The sequence below is a fragment of the Durotheca rogersii genome (genome assembly GCF_024521655.1).
Source record: "Durotheca rogersii strain YMJ 92031201 chromosome Unknown GGS23scaffold_3, whole genome shotgun sequence".
NCBI classification, from domain to species: domain Eukaryota; kingdom Fungi; phylum Ascomycota; class Sordariomycetes; order Xylariales; family Xylariaceae; genus Durotheca; species Durotheca rogersii.
The window spans coordinates 435,165-460,830 of NW_026251234.1; the positions used below are offsets into that span (position 1 = coordinate 435,165).

Here is a 25,666-nt window from a genome sequence, read left to right on the forward strand (position 1 = left end):
AGGCCGGTCGTGCCGCCTGTTTAACAAAGCCATCGCCAAAAGGAGACCAAGACGGGCAGGCCGATAATTGCACGGCCACCTTTGTCATGCCACTATTTGTTAGGCCGTTCGTGCTTTCGTTACTAGTAAAACAACAAACCACCCAGGCACAATAATATCACCCGTGTAGGTCCATGAGTAGTATTCGGACGAGGAAATGTAGGTGTATATGTCCCTATTATGCTGCGATGCCGCCGCCGCCGCCGGCTACTAATACCTAATACGAGTAATATTTCGGTTGATCATTTTCTTCACTCTAGATAGATCCCGCGCTCCACCGTGTTGTCCCGGCGGGCTCCGAGTTTCCGCGAGTCAACATCGTTGAAAGGACTAGATGCTTAACAACAAACTTCGTATAGCCGGGAGTAATGTCTCAGGCACCAATGCTGCTGTATCACCTCTGCAGCTGTGCTCTGTAACAACCTTCTTGTTTTGGGGTTGGACATGGAATTTTATAGGGCAAAATCGTCGGACTCGCGTCGCTCTTACGAGACGGCGATGAGCTCTGACTAACCGACCTAGCGGCCGCGATCAAGATGAGCAGACCCTTCGACTTCAGCAGGCTTGCTGCGCCCGTCGTGTATGGGCCGTTCACCTCTGAAAGCTCGGTTAAGATACAAAGGCTGATGTGGGTTCGGAGAGCCTGGTACCGATTCCTTCCCAGGAATGATAGAGCCACGGCTGACCCATCTCTGCAGGAGTGCACCCCGGACTCGAGGTATATCGAGGGTGCCGATTCGACAACCAGCTTCTACATGCGCAACGGGATCCCTCACGAAGTATTGGCGCCCGACGGGAAGACCTGGATCCCGTTCAAGGCGTGGATGCTCCATTTTTGCCGAAGGCTCAGGAGGGCTCACGTGTACCCGCCCCAGAACCCCGAACTCTTCGGCGGCGTTTACGACCGGGGCTACGTCTCGTTTTGGTACGTGATGAAAAATCGCATCACGATACAGAAAACGCTAGCCTCCATGACGCGCATGTGTGTCTGCAAGCAGATGAACGCCTTCACGGCGGATACCATCGGGCCAAACCAGCGATTTGAAGAGATAATATTTACCTTGTTCGGGCTCCAATATAGCGATGATGATTGGTTCGGCCTGCCGGGCTTTATCACCTCGCGGTCCGTTCGACAACCCTGGCTCGAGTTTCGCCGGGACTACTTGGAGAGCCACCCGTTCGAGCCGAACCCCTGCTGGGGTACTATACAGCCCATCCTAGCGAATCCGAGGCTGGCGGCGGCAAGGAGGGCGGCCTACGGAGTGGGGCTCCCGGGGGAAGTGTACGTCTCCGATAAGCAACATTGGTCCAAGGAGGATCACGCCTGTAGGTTCATCATCACTCTTTACAATATGGCTGCTGATCGAGTGGGCACCGAAGTGGACGAATGGCGACCGAACGCGATTTTCAGCTCGACCGTTTCCCTGGATTTCTCCGACAGGCACTTCTTTGGCTACGGCCTTCTCAATCTTCTCACGCAAAGCTGGCAATTTAACCAGAAGCACCCGTCGCCGCTCTACGAGGAGTACCTCACGCCTGTGATCTACCAAGGCTTCAAGCCCCATTTCTTCGTGTTCCCCCACCTCGATGTGGGCAAGCTCGACTTGTCCTCACAGACGCCTTGGAATACAGAGAAGCCGCCAATCCATTTCAACGCAGAAGAGGCACGGGATGCCGGCCTGCTAACCGACGACGACGTGTTCGACTTCGAGGAAGACGAGAGCATGATAAATATACATCCGTGAATCAAGAATACTGCCGACGCTCACTTGATGCTCTAATGGAGACTGTGTTGCAGATACTCTAGGTATAGGTATGATGAGCCACAGGAATCGCCTTGTGCGAATACTGCTCCAACGGCCGCACGGAACTCACCACCGAAGAAAGGTCGAGAAGGGAGAGAAGCGTTTAATATTTAGAGAGATAATCCCCACATCCCCCCTTTCGCCAGGTTGACGGGATAACGTGTGGATTCGGTATCCCCTCCAGCGAGTCTTGTCCTATGTAGACGGGTTTTGTGTGGGGGTGAGCGGAGGGGGGGGGAGTTCTGGAGTCGACAAGGAGTTAGGATCGCTGATTGCTAGGTGATTCTTCTGCCGTAAATGGGGCCTTTTTTTTTTTCAAATCTTCATGGTTTTGTAGGGTTTGTCTTACTGACTGAATATCGAACGATGAATATTTGTTACCACTAGATGCTGTTTGGTTTGTTTGAATAGAACTAAGAGACATCATAAAAAGGGCTTGGGCGGTTTCACCGTGAGGGAGGGGTATGTCGTAGCCAATAATACTTGGTAGCTTGACGGTTTCTTGACATTGGTAATTAGGTAGCTCGAGGTTGATTAAGCAATTATGTCAGGTATATTTATTATACTCGTGCTCGGAATCCTTCTCTTTTAACCGTTTAACCGCTCCGAATTTAATGATATAGGTAACTAAGTAATATTCTGTGCAGCAGCGCTGATAAAATGTGCCGTACGCCAAAGTCCCCCTGTGCCCCGCCCTTACACCACCACTGAAAACCTAACAGGCCAAAACAAAATAACGCCGTCGTTCATTATATCTTCAACTTGACCCAGAAACTTGTCAGCGCCTGGACAGCGCGCAGCAAATCACGGTCGCTTGACCGCTCCTGATACACCCTACTCTGCATGTACCGATCGCGCTCGTTAAAGAACCGCCGTGCCCGGGTCCTCCAGGATCGGTATCGCACAGCGTCCTCCAAGGACGGGCACTCTTGCTCGTCCGACAACTCGCCCCCTAGTAGCCGCACGGGCAGTGCTATGCCGTGGATCTGAAGCTCGCGTGCGGCGTCGGCAGCAGGGTCGCCGTCGACGTCCATCGGCTCCGGCGACTCGGCCTTGCGGCCGACGATCCTGCGTTTCACGAGCTCCGGCGCAGGGTTCTCGACCCGGGGCAGTCGCTGCTGCATCAGAACACAGCGGTTCATCCCCTGGGCGACCAGCTGCGCGCGGTCGTGGACTCTGCAGTCGTACAGTTTGACGAACTTCGGCGGCTTCCGAGCGCCCTTTGCTGCTTGCTTCGCCGGGGCCCGTTTCCGCTTGCCCAGTATGCTGGCGATCTTGCTCGGCTTAGGGGCGGCCGAGACAGAGCCCGCCCGCCCTGCGATCGGCGCCTCGTTCACGGTCAGGAGGCCCTCGTCGGACGATTCGTCCTGCGGGCGTGGTATCAGGCTCCGCTTGTTCGCGCCCGACGTCTGCTGCGCGACAAAGGCGGCGAACTCGGCGCTCTTGGCCGCGAGCCTCTTTCTTTCCATCTTAAAGTGCGGCTTCGGCACGTACTTCGGTGATATGGCCACGTGGAGCAGTCTCCTGTCCAGAATCCCCATCTCGGCAGCGTGCACGCGGCCGCAGATCGGAGGGTAAGATGAGCTCTGTTCGAACAGCAGGCACTCCGAGAGCAAGGGTGGCCTCCATTCCGCGAACCCCGACTTGGCTACTGCTAATCTCAACGCGGACGACTTGGTCGGAATCACCCCTTTCCACGCCGTAAGCAGCTTTTTCTGGGTGCGTTTCCGAAGTTCTCCCGCCAGCGCCTTCATGAAATCGTGCTCGTATTCTTTTTGTCGCGTCTCTCGGGCCTTTTTATTTTCATGGGTTTTACGCAGCTCGGTCCACCTCACTTCGTCGAAATTCTTCTGGCTTGGAGGTTTTGGTAAAATGGAGGAAGAAGCGTCTTCGAGAGTCAGTTCGTAGTTGACCAAAGATATGCTCCTTCCGTCCAGCTTCAAACGCATCGCCGTCCGAAGGAGAGGTGAATGCGCCATTTCGTTTCTCTATTCGCCTTCGTGGCCGATATGAGGAGACCAGATCAGGGTTAAGAGAACAGCTTTGGAACGCGTACGTCCAGCTGCACTTTATGTCGCATCCATACCACGGTTAATGATCGCAGTAGATTTAACCAGAAAACTCTCGTTGTTACGCGATTCCCCATGGCGATATCAAGAATATTATTTTCGACAAGGACCAAATTGGTATGCCCTTTGACGAGGACGGGGGATTCCTTTGTTACCGAGAACGCAAAGACATGTTAGAGTGAGATTTTTATGTTCAAAAGGTTCTTTATCTTCCTGTTTCTCATTGCGAAGGCCTAGCAGTATCTGCCTGCTTGAACAATGTATTTTAATATCCCCTGAGGCTATGTATCTCGTAGATATTGCCTTTGAAGCTATGAATAGGGGTGCATAACGAACAAAGTACCCCGCAGTATTATAGTCGAATGATGAACGAGGTCTATCAGCAACGAGTATGGACTCTTGGCCTAAGGGCCGTGAAATCGAGACAGAATCATTCACACAAGGGTGGCTTGCTACATAGTGGTCTTCTTCCTTACTAATAATAGTTTGCCATTATGGTAAGCTTCGATTATAGACGGGGGTCTCTATGGTACCTAGTATCCAAACTCACAAGATCGCCTGGAATATTTACATATATCTAGATTACGTATCTAAAAGTCACTGCCCTGTCGCCATGAGCGGATAGTTCGTCCAGGGTAAATCGAGTGTCCCCGCCCTGCCGGAGGAGTCTCTCCCTCTTCCTGTTGATAGCGGTGTACGATATGACGAGGATAACCGAGGCAACGAGGCCCACGCCGATGAATCCCAGTTCTAGGCCGTGGCCAAGGATATATCTTGGAGCGTCGTTCTGGCGGTAGAAGTTGGATGCCATGGCACCACCAAGACCTCCGATCCCGATTTGGATGGCCATCCCAGCGCTGCGTTTGTAACTGCCCGCTAGGTTATTCGAGAGCCACGTAACCACGCCAGGGAACGCCGGGTAAACGGCGCACGCGGCTAGAAAGACGCCACCATATACAACTCGAGGGTTCGTCGTGGATATACACCTTCCCGATGTTAGCAATAGCACCCGGCTTTACTGCACGGGTCTTCTGGCACTAATACTCACATTGCGAACCCAACCGCCATGATAAATAGAAATCCGATGATGAACGGGCTGCGTTTCCCCAAACGGTCCGAAAAAAAAGCGAAGACAACCGCGAGAACTGCGGCTACGATATAGACAGGTACGGTCATGAGCTGCGCTGTGCTTGAAGAGTACCCCAAGTTCCTGATAATGGTTGGCAGAAAGAGGCTGACACCGTAAAGTGGGCATACGATCTGCGTATTGTCTGGTTAGCAACGGGTTGGGAAAGTCTGTAAAGTAGAGGTATAACTTACGCCCCAGTAGACAAATATGTTGACCCAAATCTGCCAATCCTTAAACGCGTCGAGAACGTATTTCCACTTGAATTCATCGGCTTCCGCCACCTGTGGCTGCCCACTATTCCCCTCACGCTGCCCCTGGTATTTCAGACGAAACAACACGAAGGCTCGCTCCTCCTCGGTGAGGAAACTGGCCGTCTCTGGAAAATCGTGTAGCACAAAGAACGAAATAACGGCAACGACGACCTAGAGGATTCAGTATTATTTCGGCGTCGGCAGGGTCTGTCGGCGTTGCTTACGGTGACGAGGCCCTCGAGGATGAAGATCCAACGCCAACCTTCCAGGTTTCCAATACCGTCCATCTTCGCGATCGCAAAAGCCAGAAGCCCGCTGAATGCACCAGCTATCGAAGCTGCGGAGAAAAACATAGCCTGGCGATTAATTAGCTAACCCGAGAAAGCACGAACGCGACCGCCTCCATCGTGAAAAGCCGTGGTGAACTGGGTGATCATACCTGTCGGAGTTGTATCTCATGGCGGCAGTACCACATGGTGAGATAGTACTTGATGGACAATTAGCCTCATGAAGTTCAAGTTCTGGCGGTAGATAATACCCACAGCACACCCAGGATATAAGCCAGCTTCGGTAGCACCAAGCATTACCCTCGTAATCAGCAATCCGTGGTAATTCCTCACTATGCCCATCAAGGTCATCACGGTCCCCCACTGTGGTGAAAGTATGTATTAGCCGAGCTGATTTTCTTCTCCTCGTCGCTCGCAGCCCTCTCCGCAGGGGGTTTTCTCTAAGCGGACCGCTCCGGCGCCGATGCTTTCGAAATAAGGGCCCGCGTTACATTTGCGGATAACTGGGTGGCGAGAGGGACAGTACTTCGTGGTTCACGTACCGCAAGCATGATTAATGGGAGCCACCGGGAAGGGCGTAGCTTTTTCAGCAGCAGGTTGCTGGGCACCTCAAAGGCAGCATATGTGAAGAAAAACACGGTCAGGCACCAGTTGTATTCGTCGGCGGTCATCCCCAAGTCCTCCTGAAGACCTTCGATCTTGGCGTTTCCGATGTTGCCTCTGTCTAGGAATGATAGCAAGTAAAGAACGGCAAGCATGGGGATTAAGCGGATATCCATCTAACGGAAATCGGGGTCAGCTTGGGGGGGTTCTTGCGCGAATTACCGACAGTGTCCTCAACCTTTCTCAGTATTCTTTTCTCATCCAGGTGCGCAAAGGACTCGAGGGTCGTCTCCGGAGCGATGGCCAGAACATCGGCGCGACTGATGTCACTATCCAGCTCCTTTTCGCTGCAAAGCTCTTGATGGACCACATCTTTCTTCGTGGAGTCCGAGATCTCAAGAGAGGGTGCCATGGTGGGCGAGAAGAGAAGAAGGCTTAGAACAGGATAAAGTGGGATAACGAGCAGAACGTCTCTCCTGGAACAGTCGGGTGAGGAGGGGAATCCGTGACATGTTACTTATAGACCTGCCTTCACAGCTGGGGCATCCCGTTACGGAGAAATAATCAAACAGGAGCTCGACAGATTCCAAGCAGCTGTGTATGCACATGAGCGGCGCGCCGGCGCGGGGAACCCAAATGGACGAAGGGTAGTAGGCCGGCGGTATCCCTCCACTATCCCCAACTACAGTGTCTGCAATGCAGGGAGGGCCCGCCTAGGTGGTCATCACAGCGTGTACACATCCAATCGACATCGAGACATGCTCATAAAAGCACTCGCTGGGGGATGCTGAGTCCGTCGCACGTACGGAACCTCTCTCTCTGATTAGATAGCCTCGGATCTCAGATGGATCTCAGTATCTTGGAAACAGACGGTCTGGAGACAACGATGTCGTCGGCAACAAGGTCGGCACGAGCTTCAAGGTAGGTGTCCCCAGACATCCCCCCATCATGACCCCGTTGCCAAGTATGGGGAATTTGCGGAGATTGTGGGCTTCTCCCCGCATGTTGGTCTGGACGCTGCTGGGACTATGCGTTGGCCAGACCAAGTGCTTACTGGTCGCAGCGGAGGCGCCATGCAAGTAAGTAGCGGAATAGAGGGAGGAGGAAGAGCGCCAAGTTGTCGCCGAAGCCAATCCGTAGGCATACACCATGGAATGGCGCGCATGGTGCGATAAGGGAGCTCGATGAGAAGGGAGGTGGCGTATCTTAGCCTCGCCACGCCCCATTTCCTTTCACCCGGCTCATAGCAAGGCCTACGCGTGTCTAATGCAAAACAGAACGACGCCTTTGGACCGGCGTGCGTTTCCTCAGGCAGACGGGCAGAAGGGTGAAGGAAGATGTGAACCTATATTAGTATGACACTAGCGCGAACGAGACTGTGTGGGGAGGTTGTGGGGGCGTCTCGGTTAGCTTGCTCATTGGATGTGTCCCACCGGATGCCGCAGACAGAGCCTTACCGGGTTTCCTGTGGGAATTCACCAGACCGGCGCACACTTTGCTTATGCCCTTGCTTGGCTGTGAGACGCGTCCGAGATTCAGTTTCTCCGAGTTGGGCGGGGGGGAGCCTGAATGCAGCGCATGGTGGCGGCCGAAGAGAGGGGGAGGGATATGTATCGTGATGTGGCTTTTGAGAAGCTGGTGGTGGTGTGATGGTGTTTCTGAGGACGAGCGGGCCGCTGGCGTTCCTGGCCGTTCCTGGCGTTCCCGGCGTTCTAAAGTGCCTACCTTACCTAGGTAGGTACCTACCTCGGTACGTATCTAGGTAGTAATCCCCCAAAAGCAGGGTCGCCGTTGCGACATGCACCCCTTTCGTGGGGTCCATCTAGGGTTAAGCAACCTGTCATTCTTTCGGTTTGTGCGTTGCGTGGACGCTAATAGGTCAGGTACATAAGGTACCTGGGTATCCTATGTACCTACGATGGAGTCGCATAATGTACCTATCCAACTGCCCGGGGGGCATCCAGTCTCGATCCCATGTAGCCTAGAAGTAGGTACCTAGGTACCTACCTCCTGGCCTAACCTACCAGGAGACGGGCTAAATAACAAGGACTACCAAGTAGCGCTGTTAGGGATCGAACCTATCCTTCGTTAAGTAACCTACGATGTCTTTGCACGTCCCCTTTGCCAACGCCGTTGCTCGTGGATCTACGTGCACCTACTCATAATAGGTTTGGCATGGGCCGGTGGATTCGATTCCTTTCATCTTCTGCATTGTCGGTAATGGGCTATTGATATGGGATCATCATCTGGCCAGCTGGACGCACCGATGGCGCAACCGAGTTGGCAACAACAGGCTATCATGATTATTATGCCTATCCTTCGAGTACCCAAGACAACGCCATGCGGTAAGATTGGACCGGGCTGGTAACGGGCACCCTCCTCCGCGACCGACGCACTACTCAGGTTCGTAAGCCCGAGTGCGACAAACTCTGGACGAACACTACCTCATTCTACCTACGTTTTACACATACCATACGGGCCTTTCCGTAATTTCTGATATTACCTACCTCTCCTAACTCAAGCTACTGATGAGATTCGGCACGCCCGCCAGCAACGCCTTTTAGCGATGCGATTGGGCTATCCGCCGGAGCATTTCGATTTTATCCTCGACCTCACACCGTTCCCCAAACAGATACGTCGGTGGACCGTACCCCAACTGGTGGCGGAAAGGCGTGTGTTGAAGAAAGTCGAGATGTTTCTTCAACAGATACCAGTCTATCCGGTCCACTAGAGACTCGTCTGCGTGTGCGTCCATGAGCATCAAAATCGCCCACAATTTCCTTCCCCTAATCGCAAACTGCAATGCTGACACTTTGCCAAGCACCTTTCCGTGAAGCGTTCCGGTGACGTTCCTAGGGTCTTCGGCGAAGGGCGTGTCTATGCGAATGCCTTGCTCGCCCCAGATCTTGATTATCTCCGAGAGCGCGACCTCGCTGCCTTCCGCTATAGCTTCCTGCATCCACTCCGGCGAGTTGTGCCCATTCCGGACTAGAAATTTGGTCACCTCCTTTGACGCTTGGTTCAGGGAAAAGACTCGACGTACATATCGCCCCCATCCCTCTTCCAGCAGTCTCTTCAAGGAACCCGGCGCGAGCCCGTCGAGAAGTTTCTTGACGGCTTTGTATTGCGCTAAGCGATACCCAGCAAATTCGTAATCGTCTTGCATCGATTCGAGAGGCGCGCCGTCCAACGTAGACATCATAAACGCGACGCGGTCCTCGATCCCTGCGCTATCCGCTAGCCTCAAGAGATATATTGCGTTTAGCACCTTGCGATCGCCCAAAGCCGTCAGAATAGGGCTCAGCTCCTGTTCCGAGCACCCAGGGAACAAGACCGCACCAGTTTCGATAGACTTGTCGACGATATGCTGGATAGCGCTGCTGTCGTCTCGGACCAGGTCAGCGATCCTATAGAGAATTGAGCGCAACCCTTGATCATGAAGCCATCGCCGATGGGCGTTCTCGGGGGGCAATTCAAATACTCGATCTAATACGGCAGCAAAATACCTGTTCATCCCAGCGAAGACTGCCCGGATACATATATTGGTCGCCCAATCATGGCCCTGCTGCATCATTTGTTCGGTGTGCCCAAGCTCAACAAAGGCTAACGCACAGTGTTCGATGTTGCTGCGAATCGGGCCCATGCGGAATCCCCACATTGCCATTCTATGTTCTGATATGGCATATTCTACAGCTGTTTTGCAATCCGATAGGGGCGAGTTAGGCGTGCATGGCGGGAGGTGTGCCGAGAATCTATACTTACAGCTGCTCGGCTGGGCAGAAGAATTTCTTGTGGGGCAATATTTCACCCAGGCGTTGACTTTGTCCCACTGGAGTAGGGATCGGACGATGTCGGCTTGACCACAGCGGACTGCGGTATGCAAAGGGGGCTCGATAGGCCGTAAGCTCGGGTATATGCCATTGAGCGTTCCCGGCTGAGCCCTCTCCAATTCCAGTCCCAATAGGCGGATGAGCCACCAAGGAACAACTGCTCCCATCTCTATCGCAGTATTTATGAGGGGGATTGTATCTCGTGTTTCTGGAGACGGGAGGTCTCTTAGTCTTATTTGACGAGTAGCATCGAGGGTGGCAACATTGAAGGTACCCGACAGGAAAACCCGCGGATGGGCCAACACTAAATTGATCAAGTCCCTTGGATTGCTGCGAAGTTCGCGGTCAACCAGATAGGCCAGTACATCGGTTGGCAACTTGGAGAATAAGTCTTCGCATGAACGGCCCATTTCGCCGGTGTAGCTTAATGACAACCTAGACGTCAATGGCGAGATACTAAAATGTTACCGAGATGCCCGCACAAGGTTGCGCACAGGGGAAAAATGTAGGTAGCTACACTGTTTGGTTGGGGAATGTGGGTGCATAGGGAGTCAGCATGGGGCTTCTTCTCTACGATACCTTATTATATCCAAAGCTTTGAAAGAGACTTGAACCTAGGGGAACGATGGCGTTTGTTTGAGACGAACGATGGCATTTGTTTGAGACGAAGGGACTAATAATGCTCAATCGAAAGTAGCAGGCTCTTTTTGTTGTATTCGTCGCCGTATGGCGGCAGGTAGGTACCTATCTACGAAGCCATGTACATAATGTAAAGATATTGAATCGAGTCTATGAGCAATTCCTTGTGGGCTGTAGGTACTTCCACTTCTTTAGGACGTTAGGTACCTGCCAGATGAGCGAAGTAGCGAAGACTACCAAGTAGCGCTGTTAGGAATCGAACCTATCCTTCGTTAAGTAACCTACTGATCTCTAGGTACCTTAAGTGTGGGTGGTAGTTGAGCCTCACGTGGCTCCCACGAAAGTTAGTATCGCTCCCTACTTACCTAAGCTGCTGGGCTCACTGTGGCATTGACGTTGACCGAGTGCTAGTATATAGGTAGGTACCTTTTCGGATAGGTAATGTCCATTCCTCCTAGTACCGCGTCATACGCGTACAGCTGCAGCCGACCTACCATCTATCACAACGTCAATCAAGACACCCACACCCTGTCACCCTGGCTCCTCTCCTGGTTGGTGAAGCAAGCAGCAAGTCAGCCTCCACTACTTCTTAATGTTGATATTTCCCGAGGGCGAAATACCGAGATCATCATCACCGAGCTCAAGCCCTGCGTGAGAGACGGTTCGGGTCAGAAGTCGATCCAGCTGTATCGGCAACAGCAATATAGCAGGTCTTCGATGAAACGAACCTACTTCCGTTTTATCTGTAAGCTGCCATGTGAAAGGAGGGCGTATACGAGGCGCCTAAGGCACCTAAATGGGGAGGGGAGGACGACGCCGATGATACCCAGAACGCTGCGTTCGCTCGTAGAAGGCGGCACCTAACGGCTTCTATCGCCAAACGCGCATATGCCTGCAGCAGCAGGAACGAGTTATGCGAGATGGGGTACCTTCGAGCGGGAAAGAGATCCTCTGTGCGGTGGACGTGAAAAAAAAGAACTCTTCGCGAAGCTATCGGTATGTAGGTATGTATGTTGTTATCACCTCCCTGCGTAGGGACAGCGCTATGGTTTAAGGGGTAGGCACCATGAGAGAATAACGCGAGTAGCGACGACTATGCCGTGGTCAAGTATGCGTAGAGTAGCCAGAGGATCGAGAACCGCCAGCTGTCTCCCCTCTCCTCTCTCTTCTCTATTCTCAATAGCCACAGCCATCCCATATTGTTCTCGGAGTTAATATCTATCATCATCGTCGCCTTTTACATGTGCGAATCGCCCAGCCCACCGCACGATAGGGACGGTATGCCAAGCATCTCTCTTTTACATAAACTTCCATTCGTTGCCTACCTACCTCAACAGGGTCCTATAGACATACGATTGCCCGCAAACCAGCCCCATCTCACGCTGTACCCCGAGGACAGTTACAATACGATTTCCCGCCGGCGTAATCCAGCTACCTATCTTTCATCATGCGCCCAATTATAAGTGAGATTAGACAGGCAATGCCCCGGCATACCGAGCTGGTGGTTATTATATCCGAATCCTCCGACGCCGTGTCAGGATTGGCGGGCCAGAAAGAAGTGATCAAATGTCTCAATCGGGACCTTTCCGAAGTCCGCGAATGCATCGCTGAGCTGCAGAACGCGAGTGCCGAGCAGAATGTAGTGTCCGAGGAAAGCGAAGTGACCGGGCAAGATGAAATGCAGAAGGAGGGTGAAGCGTCCAAACCACGTATGCTTGCATCTATGAAACGATTCTTCGAGCCCATAGAGTCCGGGAGAAAGAAGCTGGGGGCCAGATACCAAGAGGGACAGGAACACGAACAAGCCCAGGGTCAGGTCCAGGGGCAGGTTCAGGAAGGGCTAGACGATAGCGACATAAACAACCAGATACGCCTGGCTCAAGATAGAGAGAACACTATCCTAGACTGGATCGCCAAATCCTCAGAGATCCAGAGAGGTTTCGAGGAGCGGGTAGACCTTCGTCGCACAGCGGAACATGAGCTCGATCGCCTATATACTCACTTATTCCAAGGCCCGACGGAAGCCTTCCCCGAAGAAGACGAGCACGAAATCACCGCCTATGATGCTATGCAAGAATACCACAACATAGCCTCCAAGGCAGAGAATGAAGGATGTGCCGCCAATCTCTTGGAAGCAGCGATCACGCGACTGGAGGAAGCCTACAATCACACCGAGAGGGCTCTAAATAATGGCACCAAAAGGTCAGAATACTCGCCGAACGACCTAGCGGTGATAAACGCGCTAGACGAAGCCGATATTGATGCCAGAAAGGGACGGGTACTTGTGTTGGAGGCGCAGGTGATGTCGTCTGAAGTGCCAAACCTTCTCGATATCAAAACTGGGTACCACAACTTGATGCTCGATTTTCTCTCCAAGCCTTGGGCCACGAGGAGTTTCATGGATGCCGTTCACGACTCTCGGCTCGGACTCCACAATGCAAAGGGCCAACTGGCCGAGGAGAGGAAAAAGGCCGTGCTGAGACATCATAAATTCCGGCTTGAAGCAGAAACCCTGGGAGCGGCTGAGGTGATAACGAAAGAGAAACTCCAAAAGGAGAGGAGGAAGATATTCTACCGCGTTGCCCCTGGCGACGAGGGTATCCCCACCCACGATCCCCCTCCATTTCCCGGCGCTGGTCCCTCCAATGATCCCTCCAGCTGTGCCTCCAAAGAGTAAACGACGTTCCTTGCCATTCTCTACAATGTATCGACTTCCAAGCCCTGTGTGTGCTAGGCGATGATAACCTCGATAGCGATTTCCTTTCCTTCAAAACCTCGAAGCGAGATGCTCAGATAGTGGCACGGCTCATTGGCAGATGTATGCTTGTCTATCATTCCCACCCCTCACTTTCCGCGTGGTTCGAGTGCGGTGTTACCCAGAGCCAACTTTCACGCCATAACATAAATACGAGAAACCCCACGCAGAGTCAGACAGCGATATAAAAATACATTATTGAACGAAATAAAATAAATTGCTATTTTGAGCTTGTACGGACAACCTTTCTACTCTACGTACCCGCGATGAACTACCAGTGAAGACTACTGAGAAACACTCATGGGCGAGACTGTTGTCGTCGGGAAGATGTGTATGTAGGCTTCAATCCTGTGCCTGTGGCAAGATCATCGACCACGGTAGCGAGATTTACCGATGCATTGGCCGTACTGTATTGAGCGTATTGGTTTTATATTTCTTCCAGCACCAACCACGTACGAGACTTTTTAGCATTGTACCTGGGACGTTGTACGAGGCATATATCTAGCTAGCATACCAACGACGCCGAAGTGAAAGCTGGCTGAAGTACAAGGCAGCGGGAGAGCCTTTCCACACAACTATGCGCCGTACGCTATGTGCCCAGACGCATACCAATAGGTACCTCTTGGTCCATTGTCATCGTCAAGTAAGGCCAAGAGTGGCCTCTATCCAGAAGCCGGGTTCCAACCGCATGATCCGCCATGCGCCACGGCGACGACTCCTTCGGGGTCGTCGCGGGCAGTTTTTCTTGGGACTCGATCCCTCGAGAGTTCGGGGAAGGATGCCGGCGCCTCAACGCCGGTTAGTGAGGAGGTGGCTGTCGTCGATGTTGCCGCGGACGACCTTCTCGTCGTCGACGATCTCGCGGTTCATGTGGGCGAGGAACTTCTCCTGCTCCTCGAAGAAGGCCTTGAGCTGGCGGGTGCTGACGCGGCGGCCGGCGGCATTGGCCTCGCGCATCGCCTTGAGCTGCTGGCGGACGCGCTCCTCGAGGATCTCGAGCCGGTACTCGCTGAATTGGTTGTACAGCTCCGGCAGGTTCGATATCGCCCGCACCGTCGTGAGCACCGTGTCGTCGCGCACCCGCGGGCTGCGCGGCCGGAACGACGTCACCATACTGATGCGCTCCGCCGTCCCGAGCGCCCGCAGCGCCTGGTGCTCGATGTACCGGCCCTGCAGCACGACCGCGCAGCCCTAGTTCCGTCGTTAGCTACCCGCTCTGTACTGTAGACTGGTTGTTCCCGGGAATACCACGTACCATTTGCGGACCCCTCACTTTCATGATCTCGCCCGAGCCAGTACGGAGGGCGGTCTCCCCGCCGATCATCGTCGTGCAATCGCTCAGCATGGTCACGCAGACGAAGGGGTAGCTGTCCGTGTGCCAGTCCACGATGGGCTTGTCATCTTCCCACGGACAGCCCCCGATGCCCTCGTCGGCTTCGAACTGGGCCCGGTCGGTGAACGCCCGGAGCTCCTCCTCCTTCTCCTTTTCTGACTTGACCGAGATGTTGATGTGGCCAATCTCAAAGTCCATCTCCGTCACCAGGTCGATGCCCGCGACCTTGGAAATGATGGCCAGCGTTTCCGGGCTTTTCCACACATCATACACGAAGGGCGCATACCTGAGATAGTAATCATCGTTAATATTCTATTATACAACACCTTCAGCCCTAGAGGCGTATTAGCGTGGCGACTTACTTGTTCGCGAAGCCTCGCAGTTGACACTGGGCAAGATTGCTCGAGTACTGGCAGTTTTTGAGCACCTCGGGACTCAAGACCTCCTGCCTCATCCTCATAACAGCCTCTTCCGTGAACAAGGGGAAGGGCTCTGAGACGGCAACGGGGGAGATACCGGTGCCCTCTGGCATGCCTATATCGCTCATAGTGTACACCTTGGGTACTTCCTTGAAAGCGAGGTGTTTGGAAGGAGTAAACTCATCGCTTCCTAGACTTGATGCTTTAGGCTCCGTGATGATAGGAACCCAGCTCCGTTCGGGATCAACGGGGGCTGGGAGGACTGCGGCGGCTGCCATTCTGAGTAACTATATCGTGGCACGTCGGGAAAGGAGTTAGGAAGGGGGGTTACTTTAGCTCCAGTGCAGTGGGATTCGGTTGAATATAGGTAAGTAGTTTCCTAGCGGCAAAGCCCAAAAGAGGAGAGCGACGCTGGCTTTTATCATCGTGACGGGGCAGCTTTAGTTGGGTCTTATCTATATGCCCACAGGATGACTATCTCCAATCGCGAAGCCACGGGGCCCCGGAAGTTACGCCGCTAGAGTCATGTATATGGGCGATGGCAGTTGACCATCGGGCACTGCGACGATGGCTTGACAAGACCTAGGCTGCTTTCCCATGGCCAGGAACACCAGCATCGCAGACGTAAAGCAGCACCGCGATCGAGCCTGCGACGGGGACGTGTTGGTCCATCTTTGTGTCGAGGATTCCCCCAATTGGCGGGTCCGACGTTGACTCTATCTCGACGGGAACTCCTTGTCAACTTACGTGGTTCGACCTGGCAGAGGAGATTGATATGAGCGTGAAAGGTGTGGAGGGGCCGCCCAGCGTTACCGGACCCGACGACTAAAGCGGCATCCATACCACTAGATGCGACGCCACCTGGAAGAAGAGCCGCGACGCATTACCCGACGCTGCTTAAGGATTAGAGTCCGAATACCGAATATCGTGGCGCATTAGTTATCGGTGCGTCAATTAGCTGAACATCGAAGCGAGCAGTCTAGACCCAGGGCCGGGTAGTGGGAAACCAGCATTGCCCTCTAATAGACTATCCACGGTTTTCATCCATGATCCAGTACCACACTATCAGCTGTGTGGTGTTTTCCGGTTCTTATTCTGCCCAAAAGCGTTTGTGTATTACCTTTAAACGCGCCGCACGCGCTTCGTAGGATGGTGCATCATCGGCATACGACTCACGATCAAGTCGACACGACAGCGATCATGGCGATGGAACAATACGCCTGGATCCCGATCCATTACCGACGGGCACCCTGTCACATACTGGCACCCTGTCCCACCCTGTCCCAATTGTCGTAGTCGCTCATGTCGTCGTCCTCTCTATACGACATTATCTCCGTAGGTATAAGTCATGAGAAGGTGACGCCCGATAACGGAGATAAAGGAAGGCGGCTAGGAGGGGATAGACCGCCCTGGCGCATCCTGCTTATCACCAAATCGCACTGCTATAGCCATAGACGGCTGCTCATCTCCAGATGAATATCCTCCCTCCCTGCTGATCTATCAGAAAACGAACCACTCGCTGCGACGTGTCGTTAGCTTCTATGCCATGCCATATTGTGGATGGCGTGTAATTGGTCTATCTCGTAATGCGGAGAGATGCCAACGAATTCCTATAGGTCTATCTGCGGCCGCGGCGTAGCATCTACCGAACGGTTGCATATAACGACTCGAGCAGGGCATCCTCCATTGTTGTGATGTCAGAGAAACTGCCTATCGCCTCCCCAGATCCCCCTCCCTACCACCTCAGAAGCGGCAAGTAGATCTCGGCGGCTCGATATAGGCATCCCTCGTATGTATATTGGTAACTTCGTGTTACATCCCTCCCGTAGATGTACTTCCTTATTGCTTACCTCCGGGTGAACCCCCCTCCCGACAACTAGAAGTACTCAGTGGGTGGTTGTGAGCACACAGCGTAAAATCGAGGCGTGTCGATACACCGCTAAAAATACGCTAGGTCGCATAGAACAAAGTTGCCCAACGGAATTTTGCCTTGCATGTGAAGAGAGATGGTACGAGGGCCTGATTCCGGGGAACAAAACCGAAGCTGGCGCTGGCATGCGTGATGGAGGGGTCCTGGAACCCACCGTTCCGTGGTGATTCGAGGAGCTGGTGGGAACTTCAGATACGGCGCAATGCCATCCATCCACACCAAGGGGGAGGGACAACCCGTCCGCGGTTTGGCAGATATCAGGAGGGATCTTAGGAAGGGCAGGGGGATGCGGGCGTCTAGCATAAGCGCGGCTTCGTTCCCGGAGACGCCTTCTTGTAAGTGTTGGTATAATATTTGATCGTGATGGAAGCGGAACTGAGAAAAAAACCATCTACTCATACAGCTCGAGACTCTGTGCGTGACTAGGATCGCTGTGCGTGCGATACTATGCCCTTGACCTGATTCACTCCAGCGCCAGCCCGAAATATTCATGGTGCTGGTGTTGAAAAGGATCACCAAGCCGTCTGGTATCTGTTGACCCACCAGGTCAGGTCGTCACGAACCAATCTATCAGGCACATGACCCGTTATCGCTCTGACACGCACGTGGGAGGGAGATGGGGTAGGGGTATCTACCACTTGGGGTATCGAAGAAAAGATAGGGAAAAAGGAACGCGGTGGGCCTAGCCCCGGAGAAGATTGGCCTGTGCTAGGTCAACCACGTCGCAACTTCACGATGCTGCTTTGATGCGCGCGCTCTTATCAGCCAAGAGTCACTTGCCGCGGGGCCGGGAATTCCGTCCTGTGTCTCCTCGAAGCAGGCCGAACATTGGCTGGAGAATCCCTGTGATTCTTATCAGAACTCTTGGGGAGTATCAATAGGCTGGCCTTATAATCCCCGCCCAACCCTCAAGCGGAGAGGGTCGTGACGAACGGCATATGCCTTTCGTCTATTACTTGTGATATAATATGCCTGCTGCCCCACCCACGTAGACGAATGCTCTCGAGAAATACTAAGACCAAGCTCTACAGGGCACGTTCTTAATTACCTATTACTCCGGCTTTCGTAGAACAAGAGGTGAATTTCACAGTGTGGCTCTAGACATAAATACGATATCTAGTATTAATAACGAGGCTATCTTATTGAATTTCTGGGTGATGTTTCAGCTATATTACCTAACTCGCCCAACGCTCTATAGCGTTCCCCTCCCTGACGCTATTGGCTGTCCAAGACATCCTTTCCTCGTTACCCGAGCCTACATATGCTTGCAGTCTAGAAGGGTCTATGGATATTCTTCGATCTCACCCTGAAAGCTTGTGCCGCTTCGAGGAATGCTGATTGGAGCTCTGAACAGGTGTTGACCTCTGGGCAAGAAAGAAATGGAGACGTCGTTAGAAGAGCCCCACAGCACAAGAGTAGTCTCATCAGAAGAGAAGCGAGAAAGTCGTTGTCCTCCACCCCTCCCACCACGGCTGGTGTCCGAGGGTCACTTTATAGAATAGAAATTGCTGCCGGGTGGCCCATTGGCAACTGGAGGGTGCGACATAGGGAGCGCATCATGTCCCCTCACCTGCAACAGCTGCATGCGGCCTTGAAACAGCACAGGATTCCGAGTTCTGAATCGTTTGACGTCCATAGGTTCTACCTGTGTAATGCGCCTATCCTCGTGTCTGGCTGCATCAAGGTGGAACTAGAAAGGACTCGGATCACCATCGAGCCTACACCGCACATTGCACAGCATTTTCTTGCATTTTCTTCATCTCATAGAGTATTTCGTCCGTCGTAACCGCCCATTCCGTCATCTAGGTCTAATCGAGGTAATTATTTTGCTGGAGGACTTACTGTACTAGTGGCTAGTGTAGCCTTGGACATTGAGTTGCCGATGCACAGAGTTAAACCGCAAGCCCACGAATATTATAACCTAGCTTACCTCTGTCCTCTTTCTATTTTTGAATGATTCTCGGAGCAGCTTCTCAACCTTCTTTTTGTGCGGAGGCCCAACGTCGCTTGAGACTCAGAGGTCAACGCCAAGGGTCCTATAATTGGGACCTGCTATTGACCCTGCAAAGTTGAGTACCTATACCTAAAAACGTGAAACGAAACGTAAAAGATTAGACCTTTAGGGTTGGGTTGTATTCCTGGCAACCCAACTTTACCTAGCATTCGGAGAAACAATAATACGGCGCGGGAAACTGTAGCCGTCTATACTTTATATTTTGAGACATACGTACCGTGGCATTGCCATTATTAGGTAACTCATGTCCAATTAAGTATAGGATTGTGCTGGCCTGGTATAAGTTAGGATCAACTACTCCGAAGCGCGAATAACATGAAGGACTGTCATCGGGAGATACGCACGTGCAGAGGATGCGGCTGAGGCATCTAATATTATCACGATTCGGACAGATAAAACTCAGTGGGAAAAGCTTGATTCTCCTAGAATCTAAGCTACTGCTCGCAAAGCTAAAAAGCTCCAATAACTAGGTACGGCCACGTTATCCTTCTCTTGATCTCTCGGTCTCTTATCCCTGCTCGCTGACTCAGTCCTGACTAAGGTGAATAGGGGATAGTTGAATAGGGGATACGGCAACAAATATTATGCGGAGTTGCCTACGTACGAGTTCTCTATTACGTTAATTTCCACAGCTGGCAAAGCCTCACTCCTTGCTTGGTACCCAACGAGAGCGGAGTTTACTTCTTTACCTGCTGTCTCAAAGATGTAACAAAGCCTCACTCCACGGCAGGTCAAATGGCTATTGATATGCAGTTGGACGAGGTTGTGACATGTTAGTTTGAGCCGCCACTCATGCCTTACACAGACCCGGCCCTGGCTTTAACCTCGGTCGATTCGAGGCTGAATCGCTTACGAGCATTATAGAATGGTGGTTTCGCAGACCAATCCAAACCATGCCGTGCAAGCGAAGTAACCCCAGCAGCTTCCGCATCCACGGGTTGTGTGAGATCAAGAGAGACATTTGGCGTCTGCACTACATACATGACACACTCCTATTGCCCCAAAATCTCACCGCGATCTTGGTCGGAAATCGTGACGTAGATTCCCAAGTCTCCTCTCCTTCTACTGTCACGTAATTACAGTGGATACTCTCGGGCTGATGCCCGGGTCGGTTACGTCGGTGGGGTTCCGTGCACAGCTCCCACGTAATAATATTACCTACACCGCCAGCGCCAACCTCTCCCACGACAGATTCATGCCTTCCTATCCACCTCGTTTCCCTGTATGCATTTACCTTACAATGAAGCCATACGCGCGATCACACGACGGAAATGAATCACTGTCCCGGGGCCGGGATCTTCGGTTAGCATTAGTTTCCCGTCAAGAACGCCCGCCATGCTGGTGCCCGAACCAGCGTGTGCTCGCATACTGTATCAATCCCCTGCGCTGAGAACAGGGGACGACATAGAGATCGCCAAGCAAACTGCGCTGGACAAAAACCGATGCGGGACAGGCTTGGTGTAAGAAGGAACAAGAGTGGCGGTCGGGAATCGTTGGGAAACTTGCCACTATTATTACCGTTTGCTTTTAAGCCTATGATACACTTACTCCGTAGTACAAGCTGGCCACTACCCAGCGGGACGAACCGGTGCGGTTTTCCGATTCACCGTACTCGGGGCTGGACTGAGGACGAAGAGGGCGCGAATTGAGACGAAATTCAACGATCGCCGCCAAGTACGGAGTCGCAGTCGCACGGCTTTTATTAGGAGCTTGATGCAAGTAGGTCCGGATGGGCTAAGACCAGGCCGCATCCTCTCTAACCTCCTTGCCGTGGCCTAGTTGGTCCTGACGCCCGTCCTCGCCATGAACACTCCTCCGGTTCAGTCGCTGAGAACAGATGCTTCCTGGGGGCTGACGACCCCGAGGCCTTCACAGTGCCGAACCACCACGCCGGGAAGCCTCCTTGCATGTGGGCGGCAAGTCATTTGATAGCCTTGCTGGAGACGTTCTACCCTACGGCCTCTCCCCGTCTTCGGGCGTCTGCGTCCTGAAGTTATCGACCTAGCGAGGCGGGCTGTACCATGCCACAGAGAGGCGGAAATAAGTTACGGAGGGACCTCGGTTGAGATTGCGATGTCGAAGGAGTGCCTCTGGCGATACCTTCACCGCATGACGGATAATAGCAGCGCTCTTATAAGCTTGGAGGGCAGGTACGCTAGCCCTGCTTGAGCTTCCACACGGCTCGAGGACTCAGACACTCAACGGCGAGGTCGCAGGCAGAAGACGCAAAGGCTGTGGGTTGGGGGGTTAGAGACTATAAGGTCAGCTTCAGGCTTCTTGAAAGACGGGCTTGTTTGGTGAGTTTTTGTAAAGAGGGAAAGGTTTACTAGGGATCCGGCGATCTCGTTGTCCCAACAAGTTCGACATCGAAAATTATCTCATGAATCAAGGTAAGGATCGTCGTATTATCGCGCGTCGCCTGTAGTTATATACTGCGACTTCTTATACTGGGACGATTAGCTACCTACTAATATCACATTGCGGTTGAGTCACTGTCCCACGCAGCTCTCTGGGAGGCACGCCCGCGAATAGTGACCGGCCGCGTGTAATATACATTAACACACGTGGCATCACAAGTCGAGCCGGCCGATACAACGCTCGCCCTGCTCTCCCAGATATCCGAATGCCTCCCGCCTCGAGTACCTACCCAGAGCTAAAGGTGATTCGATCAAGCAACAATTACCCTCAACCCCTGTTCTCTGGCCTTCTCAAAGCTGGTAAATCCCGACTCTGCTACAATTTCCAGAACAATGTCCTTCGCTATAGCTATTGATACTCGTTCTTTCTCCTCTGAGCGGCTCCGAAGCACTATCTATATTTGTATCTTTTAGGACTACACGACACTCCCCTGGTGACAACCTTTTAAGGGTCCAACTGTCAGAACTAGACTTTCGCCCCCCAGCCAGGGAAATTCACCAAGGAATGCAAAGAACTTAAGATCTCATATGTTCGACGAGGTAGTCCTTGGCTACTACCTAGCTATAAGCCTCAACGTTCTAGGCTTACCTACCAGTGTGCGATGAGCTGCGCGAGTGGATGACACCACCTCGTCTCTCTCGCGGCTGGAATGGGCGTTGTCGGGCGCGTAGGGTTGCTTTTCCAAAGGCACGAATGGCGGCAACTCCGCGCGGCCTCTGGTCGTCTGCACTGCGACAGAGTCTAGTATCCGTAGATTCTGCGCCGTTCATGACTGCACACACGCGGTTGTGGCGGAGAACAGGCTGGCCCAAGGCCTGTGCAGACATCTATTACCTAGGTACCCCATCGACCGGATACGGGAACGGGACGCGACGAGTTGGGTGGACACCACATGCCCACCGTGGCGATGGAGTCGATGGCTGGAGTAATACGTCCGAACACTGCGCCACCGAGAATCCCGGTTACGATTCTCCAGGGTGGAGTGGAAGGCTGTCACTTCGCGTGCATGCATACCTGTGAAGTGAGAGATGAGAGGTGATGATAGATAAGAACCCCGCAAGGACGAGCCCGAGGGGTGGATGACCGCCGACCTCTCCTCGTTCGCACATGTCGTGGAAGGGATCCATCAGAAGTCCTATGCCAGTGTAAGGCTGCCTGTGCGTGCAACTTGACGATAATATGTAGGTATGGAGCCGGGTGAGCCACCCCCAGCGGAAAATGGTGTTCGTCCCCGGCTAGAGCGGCGATGGACTCCTGAAGGAATACGTATGGTATGCGTCGCTGCTTTACAAGCAAGCCGACTGGAGGCAGGCAACCGGAGCAGCTAGAACACCCGGGAAGTTCTCAAGCCACGTCGGACATGGATGCGCGTCTCCCTCCCTCTCGTCCCGTCCCGCCGCCCCAACTCTCCTCCACACCCAACGAATAACGACGGCGTTCTCTCCAATTCCCCCTTGATAGCATTGGCTGCTGCTGCCGACTCCTCTTAGAAGCAGGGCTATGCGAGGCCATTCTCACCACCACCACCACCACCACCCCAAGGGAGCCAAGAGGGCACCCCTAGTCGCAAACCAATCGTCCCGGCGCGGGGTAGCGTCGCGTCGTACGAACCGTATCTCCTAGGCGGACGGCAGGTGTGAAGCAAAGGGCCGGGGGTTCCGGGGCAAGCAGAGCGGAAGAGAGACCAGTGCGTCGGGGGTCCTCATCTCGAGTCACCCGCCGACGGTGGCCCAGGAGATGACCCGGCCCCAGAGAAGAGACTCAAATCTTCGTGGCTGGGACTGACGATATGGGCAGGTGACAGATGGACTGTGCCGACGGTATGCGAGGTGACCAGCGCTCCCTCATTCAGCACGCCCAAATCGTCACCAGGCATCGACAGCGGCATGCCGAGCCATATCCAGTCGTTGGAGTCGCCCCGAGCCAAGTTCTGGCCTGCAGCTCTCTCGGTTTCTACGCTCACAAGCGGTGATTAGCGAAGGCTGGCGCAGCCAACCAGGCCGGCGGAGCATCTGCAAAACGGCCCAACAGGATTCACGTTACAGCAGTCAGATAATATCACGTACATGCCGGCTGTTTGCCGCGAGTCCCCAGTTCTTCCCCTTCATATGATGTCACTAAGGCTTCCCATTCCGAGCGGCTGCAAGACATCCTTGTCCGCAGTGCGCAGTATTTCGAATGCATGTCCCACCCATTGTCGCGAACAACGTCTCCTCTCCCTTTTCTTCTAGCATAATTGTTCATTCTCAGCCTCTTTTCTCACCTAACCTATTTTGATTTTACATTTCACATGATCACGTAGCGACCGGCAGAAAAGAAAAGTGGATGGGGCCTCGAACACCCAAGCCTGTTCGAGGATTCCCAACATCAACCCCCCACGAAAGTTATATATCCTTCCCCGAGTTAGTCTAGCTGGTCGACGGTCTGCCCGTTGCCATTTGCTTCCTTGGGTTCACCGACGACCTTGGTGCCATCCTCGCGGCTGACGCCGACGCACCAGTTGAACTCGTCCTTGACCTTGCCCGCCTGGATGCCCTTAAGCTGAGTCAGCAGTCGCAGACATATCGGGCCGGCATCTTCGCTGGAATCGGGTATGTAAGTGACCTTCTCGGCCGCGGCCTCGGCCGACACGCGAGGGTGAGATACGGCAGCAGATGTGAGGGACTTCGGCGAGGCGGGGTCGAGGCGCCGCGTGATGGATCGTATGGGCACGAGCGCCGCGGCAGTCCCCGCGGCCATAACCTCGGAGAAGTTTTGCAGTTCGGTGTATTTGATCTAGGGTTGAATGTTAGCAGTCGTTGAATATTGCCGCCTCTCCATTTCGGCAAGAGGAAAAAAAAGAAAGAGAGAGGAGGGGGGTTAGATACCGATCGCTTCTCCACCCTCCAGCCGAAGCTGCGGCCGATCTCCGTTACGCTATTTGCCGTCACGCTCTGGATGACATTCTTCGAATCCGGCACTACTAGCGTCACGGAATCGCCATCCACAGTAGCACCGATGAACCCGCTCGTGCTGAATTCGTCGATCTCGGAATGCGTCGCGCTGTCGAGGTGTAATGTGATACCGTACCCCTCCGATCGCGCCTTGTCGCTCCATCTCAGCACGGGCGCGTAGTTGCCCCCGACTTTCGCGCTCCCCGTCCCGTTCGGCGCCGCACGATCGAACTCGTCTAAGATCAGGGCCTTGACGGGGTGTGTCCCGTGGTACACGCCGGTGGGCAGGACGTAGACGCAGAAAGTGTACTCCTCGGGTGGGTTGAGGCCCAGCTGGGCGCTGGACCCGTAGATCTGCGGGCGGATGTACATGGCCGCGCCGGTCTCGTGGGGTGGGACGTACTCGGCATTGAGAGAAACGGCGGCTTTCACGGCATCGACGAACAGGTCGACGGGTACCGGAGGAATGGAGATGAACTCAGCCGAGTGCTGCATGCGAAGGGCATTGCGGTCGGGTCGGAAGACAAGGATGTCGCCGGAAGGGCTGCGGAAGGCCTTGAGGCCTTCGTAGGCTTGCTGGCCGTAGTTGAGGGCCGGTGCCATGCCATGGATGCGAATGTAAGGGTCAGTTACGAACTGAAGTGACGACCATTGACCTGTCTTGACGGAGTAGTGAGACTCAATGTGTCCGTTCACTGGTCGGCGGCACCGATGGCTATTAGTACCCAAAACACCACATATGAACTATAGGAGAGGCACAGCATGGACATGGCTTACCCTCACGCACGCGAAACCCCACGTTAGACCAGTCAATGGTGTTGACTGGCGGGGGCGGAAACGAAGCCATTGTCTCTGGCCTGTGTGCTGTCGTCTTCCTCGGTCAGCGCTTGGATGCTTTACCAACCTGGTCGCGCCTGAATCTCCACCGAAGCAGCGATGATTGCAGGGGAGACTCTTGATCTCCCAGTTTTTCCCCTTCGTTTCCCGCAATGGCGACAGGACTAGGCACAATAATCGAGCTGAGAATACGCGATTAGTTCATTGGCCTATTGTTTTTGTGGCGTTGTAAATTGGTGTCGTGTCAGACATAGACGAACTATTACCTCCGAGGATCGGAATCGCGGGGTAGGTATTTCAGTAGGTAGTTTGAATCTGCCTGGATGGTGGGGTGGGCCGGGGTCGCTGAACGGCCGACAGCGTCAGCTCAGGTTC

General features: G+C 53.5%; 7 protein-coding genes across 7 annotated transcripts; 2 read left to right on the forward strand and 5 right to left on the reverse strand.

The window, feature by feature from the left end:
* Positions 1-575: 575 nt before the first annotated feature.
* On the forward strand, positions 576-1,944 carry GGS23DRAFT_614992 (uncharacterized protein; the record flags this gene model as incomplete). Its single annotated transcript, XM_051520691.1, has 2 exons — positions 576-671; positions 738-1,944. 2 exons carry the CDS (start codon positions 576-578, stop codon positions 1,782-1,784), a joined length of 1,143 nt encoding a protein of 380 aa, XP_051375228.1. The 3' UTR covers positions 1,785-1,944.
* A 462-nt stretch (positions 1,945-2,406) lies between these two features.
* Positions 2,407-4,288, reverse strand: GGS23DRAFT_550951 (uncharacterized protein). The gene has a single exon (XM_051515323.1). It carries the CDS (start codon positions 3,821-3,823, stop codon positions 2,594-2,596), a length of 1,230 nt encoding a protein of 409 aa, XP_051375229.1. The 5' UTR covers positions 3,824-4,288; the 3' UTR covers positions 2,407-2,593.
* Positions 4,289-4,397: 109 nt separating this feature from the next.
* GGS23DRAFT_275198 (MFS general substrate transporter) lies at positions 4,398-6,814 on the reverse strand. The gene is made up of 8 exons (XM_051512481.1): positions 6,422-6,814; positions 6,123-6,359; positions 5,836-5,943; positions 5,733-5,780; positions 5,518-5,649; positions 5,234-5,464; positions 4,962-5,173; positions 4,398-4,899 (listed from the first exon to the last, which is right to left on the reverse strand). The coding sequence occupies exons 1-8, from the start codon at positions 6,593-6,595 to the stop codon at positions 4,491-4,493; spliced, it is 1,551 nt and encodes a 516-aa protein (XP_051375230.1). The 5' UTR covers positions 6,596-6,814; the 3' UTR covers positions 4,398-4,490.
* A 1,468-nt stretch (positions 6,815-8,282) lies between these two features.
* On the reverse strand, positions 8,283-10,587 carry GGS23DRAFT_550960 (uncharacterized protein). The gene has a single exon (XM_051515324.1). The coding sequence runs from the start codon at positions 10,421-10,423 to the stop codon at positions 8,744-8,746; it is 1,680 nt and encodes a 559-aa protein (XP_051375231.1). The 5' UTR covers positions 10,424-10,587; the 3' UTR covers positions 8,283-8,743.
* Positions 10,588-12,051: 1,464 nt separating this feature from the next.
* GGS23DRAFT_615004 (uncharacterized protein) lies at positions 12,052-13,801 on the forward strand. Its single transcript, XM_051520692.1, has one exon. The coding sequence runs from the start codon at positions 12,100-12,102 to the stop codon at positions 13,327-13,329; it is 1,230 nt and encodes a 409-aa protein (XP_051375232.1). The 5' UTR covers positions 12,052-12,099; the 3' UTR covers positions 13,330-13,801.
* GGS23DRAFT_275268 (uncharacterized protein) lies at positions 13,763-15,579 on the reverse strand. The gene is made up of 3 exons (XM_051512483.1): positions 15,103-15,579; positions 14,663-15,026; positions 13,763-14,598 (listed from the first exon to the last, which is right to left on the reverse strand). The coding sequence occupies exons 1-3, from the start codon at positions 15,435-15,437 to the stop codon at positions 14,197-14,199; spliced, it is 1,101 nt and encodes a 366-aa protein (XP_051375233.1). The 5' UTR covers positions 15,438-15,579; the 3' UTR covers positions 13,763-14,196.
* Positions 15,580-23,478: 7,899 nt separating this feature from the next.
* GGS23DRAFT_275347 (branched-chain amino acid aminotransferase II) lies at positions 23,479-25,666 on the reverse strand. The gene is made up of 3 exons (XM_051512484.1): positions 25,232-25,666; positions 24,389-25,149; positions 23,479-24,296 (listed from the first exon to the last, which is right to left on the reverse strand). Exons 1-3 carry the CDS (start codon positions 25,299-25,301, stop codon positions 23,925-23,927), a joined length of 1,203 nt encoding a protein of 400 aa, XP_051375234.1. The 5' UTR covers positions 25,302-25,666; the 3' UTR covers positions 23,479-23,924.

Bases quoted from the DNA above. Each gene is read 5' to 3' on its own strand.
- GGS23DRAFT_550951 (XM_051515323.1), bottom strand. From the start codon at position 3,823: ATGGCGCATTCACCTCTCCTTCGGACGGCGATGCGTTTGAAGCTGGAC.
- GGS23DRAFT_275198 (XM_051512481.1), bottom strand. From the start codon at position 6,595: ATGGCACCCTCTCTTGAGATCTCGGACTCCACGAAGAAAGATGTGGTC. The intron at 5,944-6,122 runs GTACGTGAACCA...CTTTCACCACAG, and splicing joins TCCCATTAATCATGCTTGCG to TGGGGGACCGTGATGACCTT. The intron at 5,465-5,517 runs GTAAGCAACGCC...TGAATCCTCTAG, and splicing joins TCCTCGAGGGCCTCGTCACC to GTCGTCGTTGCCGTTATTTC.
- GGS23DRAFT_550960 (XM_051515324.1), bottom strand. From the start codon at position 10,423: ATGGGCCGTTCATGCGAAGACTTATTCTCCAAGTTGCCAACCGATGTA.
- GGS23DRAFT_615004 (XM_051520692.1), top strand. From the start codon at position 12,100: ATGCGCCCAATTATAAGTGAGATTAGACAGGCAATGCCCCGGCATACC.
- GGS23DRAFT_275268 (XM_051512483.1), bottom strand. From the start codon at position 15,437: ATGGCAGCCGCCGCAGTCCTCCCAGCCCCCGTTGATCCCGAACGGAGC. The intron at 15,027-15,102 runs GTAAGTCGCCAC...TTACTATCTCAG, and splicing joins CTGCGAGGCTTCGCGAACAA to GTATGCGCCCTTCGTGTATG. The intron at 14,599-14,662 runs GTACGTGGTATT...CGACGGAACTAG, and splicing joins AAGTGAGGGGTCCGCAAATG to GGCTGCGCGGTCGTGCTGCA.
- GGS23DRAFT_275347 (XM_051512484.1), bottom strand. From the start codon at position 25,301: ATGGCTTCGTTTCCGCCCCCGCCAGTCAACACCATTGACTGGTCTAAC. The intron at 25,150-25,231 runs GTAAGCCATGTC...GCCGCCGACCAG, and splicing joins GGGGTTTCGCGTGCGTGAGG to TGAACGGACACATTGAGTCT. The intron at 24,297-24,388 runs GTATCTAACCCC...ATTCAACCCTAG, and splicing joins GGAGGGTGGAGAAGCGATCG to ATCAAATACACCGAACTGCA.